The 5212-nt window shown below is 42.5% G+C and overlaps 1 protein-coding gene across 1 annotated transcript in view; it reads left to right on the forward strand.

Annotated features, from left to right (window-relative positions):
* The window catches only part of lmbr1 (limb development membrane protein 1), a gene marked incomplete in the record, with an annotated part of 32505 nt that overhangs the window by 20782 nt on the left and 6511 nt on the right, over nucleotides 1–5212 (forward strand). The window contains 4 exon segments of the mRNA XM_076290230.1: nucleotides 2067–2193; nucleotides 2448–2516; nucleotides 3438–3502; nucleotides 4080–4152. Coding sequence (XP_076146345.1) covers nucleotides 2067–2193; nucleotides 2448–2516; nucleotides 3438–3502; nucleotides 4080–4152 — 334 coding nt within the window.

Raw genomic sequence — 5212 nt, forward strand, 5'->3', positions numbered from 1 at the left:
GAGGCTACAGACCAAAGCCCACCTTGAGACCCTTGAGAGTAACGAGAGACGAGTAAAGAGAGACGAGTAAGGGATTGTTCAGCAGTAGATAGCGCAGATTATAGATAAATAGATAGACTATAGATAGCCTAGATATGTATATAGACAGGTAGATAGATAGATAGATAGCTAGATAGATCATGTCATATGCTGGTCACGGGGGAGCTCCTCGACCAGCGGCCAAAATGCACTCGCTTCCCTAGTTACTGCAGCTCTCCACCACAGTTTCCATCGGGACGGCACAGCCCACACAAGCACCTGCAAAACTGCAACTTGCCCATATTATCTCCCTCTTTGGTAAGCCGTACCCTGACGATGTCAATGGCAATCAATCACGAGCAGTAGTTATCGAAAATATTCATGCTGAAGACACGACCAGCCTAATCGGCGGCGGTTTGTTTGCAACAACAGGGGTGGTGGGACTGGAAAGTTAGCCCATAGCTAGCTATCATGATGCTTTATATTCTGATCTTCTGACTAAGTTTGCCCGGTAGCCTACTTATCTGAACTAACGACATGATCACTATCACTAGATATAAAGAAAATGTTGACTTTCACTCGGTGCTGTTCACTGACAGTCGTAACGTTATAAGCATAATGCATTGAACTGAATAGGTGCATTATGTAGCCTCATAACGAGGCCTCTCAAATTCAGAAAATTGCCATAAACTAAAATCGGAAGACATTGTTATCTTTGTTAGACCATAGAGTCGTTGTCATATAAATTAAGGCCCCGTTATTACCATTGGTAGATCATAGGGTAGCTGTGATATAAATGCTGTGACGAAATTCGAAGTGTAAATATACAAACTTTATGTTGAAAGTGTAACCGCAATGTCCATTGAAATGCATTGAAATGAATGAAGCGCAGATCATGCAGTCCCCAAAGTGACGTCATCACCGAATTGCGTAAAAAAACCCCGCTAATGCTAAAAACAACAAAAACTGGCATTTAACACCATTTGGAGACATTTTTAAAAATGTTATACATATATTGAGTGCTTTATGTACCCATTAATCAACAGTGGTGGTTAAGCTGCAACACAGGCTTTAAAGGTGTTCCGTCACACTGGTGCGATGGAAATGTTGGAAAATGAACGTTCTAAAGAATATCTGGATTCATTGAATTCAACATAGAATTTTAGAACTTTCAATTGTTGGCGGAACGGAATCTTATGTTAGAATGTTGAAAAAAACACACCTTTAAGGATTAATAGGTCATCCTATGAGGGCTTGCTTGGTTCCAGAGAGTTTATAGATAGTACATCAGAATCCCTGTACTTCTGTCGTTTACATTCTACCTTAATGAAGGACTTTAATCTGTATTGCCTGCCATTTTTGCAATGATTAATGATGGACAATTAAACCCATCATGTAGGTGCCCATGCTGTTTAAATGTGGTGTTGTTTTGGGAATGCCTAATAGCCTATGCAGACTACACAATTTCAGTTAAATTTTGCCACGATTTTGTCGTAGCCGACAACTTTCCAGTGCCGTGCCCGATTATGAGAAGTCGGAAGCGATGCCAAAGGAGGAATGCGTCTTGTAATGTGACATTCAACAACCCGCGATTTATTGCCTGCGATGTCCCACGACTCCACGATGAAAAGTCTAGCATGTCGGAATGTTTGGGGAGTCTCCTACAACTCCTCTGTTGACACTGACACTATGACGACACGCGACGACATGGCTACGATCGATAGGCTGCATGATCTTGTAATGTGGCCAATCTCCCGACCAAGGCACGGCAAGATTTTGTGGTTCTCTGATCTCCTAGTCTGACATAGTCAATTGTAAAAGACCATCGTGGAAGACAAAACAAATGTGTAATCTGCATAGGCCGTAATGTATTCTGTGTTTGTGTGTGTTTCTGTAGACCTGTTTCTTCATTATTTGCAGGATAATGCTACACAATCGTGTCATCTAATGCACATTTGGAAAGATAAGCATACATTTAGTAGATTGTTAATAGAATTAATTTGTATGTCTTCGTGTGATTTGTTGACCATAGTTGTGTGTGTTTTTAGGGCATTCGGTCACGCGTGTTGGAGACGTTTGTGATGCTCTTCCTACTGGGCCTGCTCATCCTGGGAATAGTGTGGGTGGCCTCTGCCCTCATCGACAATGATGCAGCCAGCATGGAGTCCTTATATGGTAGGGATGCAGGAGGTCTACAAATTTGAATATTGATCAACTAGATTAATTTATATCTTTTTCCAGGCCTGTCTTTTTTTTTAAATAATTATTCCAACAGGGCTAGACCAGGAAAACTTTTTTTGGAGACATTGTATAACATATGCATGTGTTAGAAGGGACAGTTAGTTGAGTGAGTAGACATAACCGAATGAACGTAGAAAACGAGTGTGATCCTCATCCTGTCCTGTTGTCCTGTTCTCTCTCTCTAACAGACCTGTGGGAGTTCTACCTGCCTTACCTGTACTCCTGCATCTCTCTCATGGGCGGTCTGCTCCTGCTCAGTATGTCCACTCTCCCCTCCTGTAGCACGTACACTGCACCGGTTTGCTTTTTGGGCCGGTTTCCTGGGTGTGGATTAAACCTAATCCTCGATTAACAGACAACTTCAAAGACAACTTCAATCTCCTCTTAAAAAGATGTTATAGTCCTGGACTAGGTTTAAAGGTACCGTCAGCAATTCCTCCATGGATGATGTTATGTCTGTTGATGTTTGAACCAAACACCAACAACACACCAGAGAGCGAAATCACCAATCCCCTCCTGAATGTGACAAAAAGTGTTAGGGCTAAAGGCCCATTCACACCAAGAACGATAACTATAACTATAACCATAACGATAAAAGCGTTCACACTGAACAACGATAAACAAAGTCTCTCCTTGTGTTAATGAATGTGTTTTTATCGTTCTGAAAATCGCTCTGAAAGTGATTCCCAACGATATCGTTCTTCATGTCGTTATCGTCTAGTCTATGTGTGAACGTTGTCATTCATATTAACGAGAACGATATATATTTATAGTTATCGTTATCGTTCTTGGTGTGAATGAGCCTTTAGAAATCATTTGGAATCGCTGATGGTACCTTTAATCCATGTCTGGGAAACTGGCCAATGGTGTTTGAGGGATTATTTTACTCATTTACAGTTGCGAGATACACTATGAGCATTTTTGGACAGCAGGAAGACAAAAGGTGTGTGTGTGTGTGTGTGTGTGTGTGTGTGTGTGTGTGTGTGTGTGTGTGTGTGTGTGTGTGTGTGTGTGTGTGTGTGTGTGTGTGTGTGTGTGTGTGTGTGTGTGTGTGTGTGTGTGTGTGTGTGTGTGTGTGTGTGTGTGTGTGTGTGTGTGTGTGTGTGTGTGTGTGTGTGTGTGTGTGTCAGTGTGTGTGTCAGTGTGTGTCAGTCACTGATTTCTCTCTGTGTCCGCAGTGTGTACCCCAGTGGGGCTGTCACGCATGTTCACTGTTATGGGCCAGCTCCTGGTCAAACCTACGGTGAGAGACTTGCACACAGTATACACTCACACACACTCCTCCAGCACCCACCATTTCAATAACAGACTTGCATTACTCTATACCCTACACACACAGACATCAGAAATCAGACCTAAAGATTGGTGCCAAACCCAACGCTTACACCACCCGAATACTGAAACAGACTCATCACTTGCGCAACACATCAAATTCACATCAAATACTCAGTCTTGCCTCATAATATAGGTTTGTCTTATTCAGCTCTGCCAACACTCACTTCAGACATGAAAGCAGTTAAACAAAGTGAAAGGCTCTCAGTTGCCGAACATGCTCACCAGACAATAACACATACACATAACGCTTCCAAATACCCAAGGTAATCTTAAAATTACAGCCGCACAAAAGCAAAATCCTCACATTCAATAAAGTATTTATAGTAGTGCTGGAATTGGGTTGTTTGTTGAGTTGCTTGAGTTGTTGTGTTTACTTTATTGGTCAACAGGACAGACATTTTTGTCTGTTTCTACAAATCATTACTTACTGTCAACTCTCTTTTCTCTTTCTTTATCCCATCCCTTCCTCTGCTTGTCATCTCTAGATACTGGAGGATTTGGATGAGCAGATCTACTGTATAGTCTTACAAGAGGAGGCCCTGACAAGAAGACTTAACGGTGTGTATTTGTTTATATCTGTGTATGTGTGTGTGTGTGTGTGTGTGTGTGTGTCTGTGAGTGATTTACACCATTCTCTCATCTGATCTCCACAGACAGGTTATTACAGACTGCCTTAATTACAGGGCCACTTTGGCCAAATGGATAAATTACTAATTAAAGCATCTGTGTGAAACCTGAGCACCTGCCTTTAAGTAGAAAGGAGAGGTGAGCCCCACTAAGCCCTTCTGATAGACGTGCTGATAAGTGAAGGGACCGGAGTGTTGGCGTTACCGGGGCAGCGTTCTGCGGAGGGGTACATGATTCACTGAGCTCAGTGGCTCCACCTGATTTTATAGGTCAGGAGCGCAATGTCTAATTTTAGAGTTTAGGTGAAGTGCCCCTTTTAATTCAACTTCTAGGCAGCTCCCTGTGTGTGTGTGTGTGTGTGTGTGTGTGTGTGTGTGTGTGTGTGTGTGTGTGTGTGTGTGTGTGTGTGGGAGAGATTGAGTGTCTGACCAGTGGTTTTCAGCATATCGTCCCATTATCAAGAAGTTTTAATGTCAGGATCCTCTAAACAATTGTAATTATACATAATGTGTATGTATTGTGTGTGGAAGTACATTTGTAGCCCATTAGTCATTAATTATTAAATAATAAGAATAAGAGTATACCCTTTAAAGCCACTGATTCTTTCTTTTTTCACTCATGTTTTCCACCTGTGTCTTGCCCCTGCTCAACAAATCCCTGGTCATCATCTCCTTTTACAAAAAACAAAAAAAAAACAAAAAAAAACATGTTTTCCCAACCAAGCAGGAAGTATCTGGGCGGTGCACCAAAGTCTACTGTTGAACACCGACCCCAGCACGCAACTCTGTGTTACCAACGCTCAAAGCCAGCCAGTGCGGAAGGCTCTCTTTTTTTCTTCTTTTCACAACCCAGGGAGGTAAAGGAGATGGCAGATATGGCTTCGCTCCCTTTCAAAAACGCCGCCACTGCCTCTCAATAGGTCGTCAATTGCCTGTTTTGGGTATCGGCAGCGTTTGCCGCTCGAGCGGCGGTGCTTTGAGCGACGATAAAA

Source organism: Alosa pseudoharengus, unplaced genomic scaffold, assembly GCF_046254945.1.
Source record: "Alosa pseudoharengus isolate Yale_2024_CS ecotype anadromous, Long Island Sound unplaced genomic scaffold, YU_APseudo_1.1 YU_APseudo_1.1_scf_18, whole genome shotgun sequence".
Classification (NCBI taxonomy): domain Eukaryota; kingdom Metazoa; phylum Chordata; class Actinopteri; order Clupeiformes; family Clupeidae; genus Alosa; species Alosa pseudoharengus.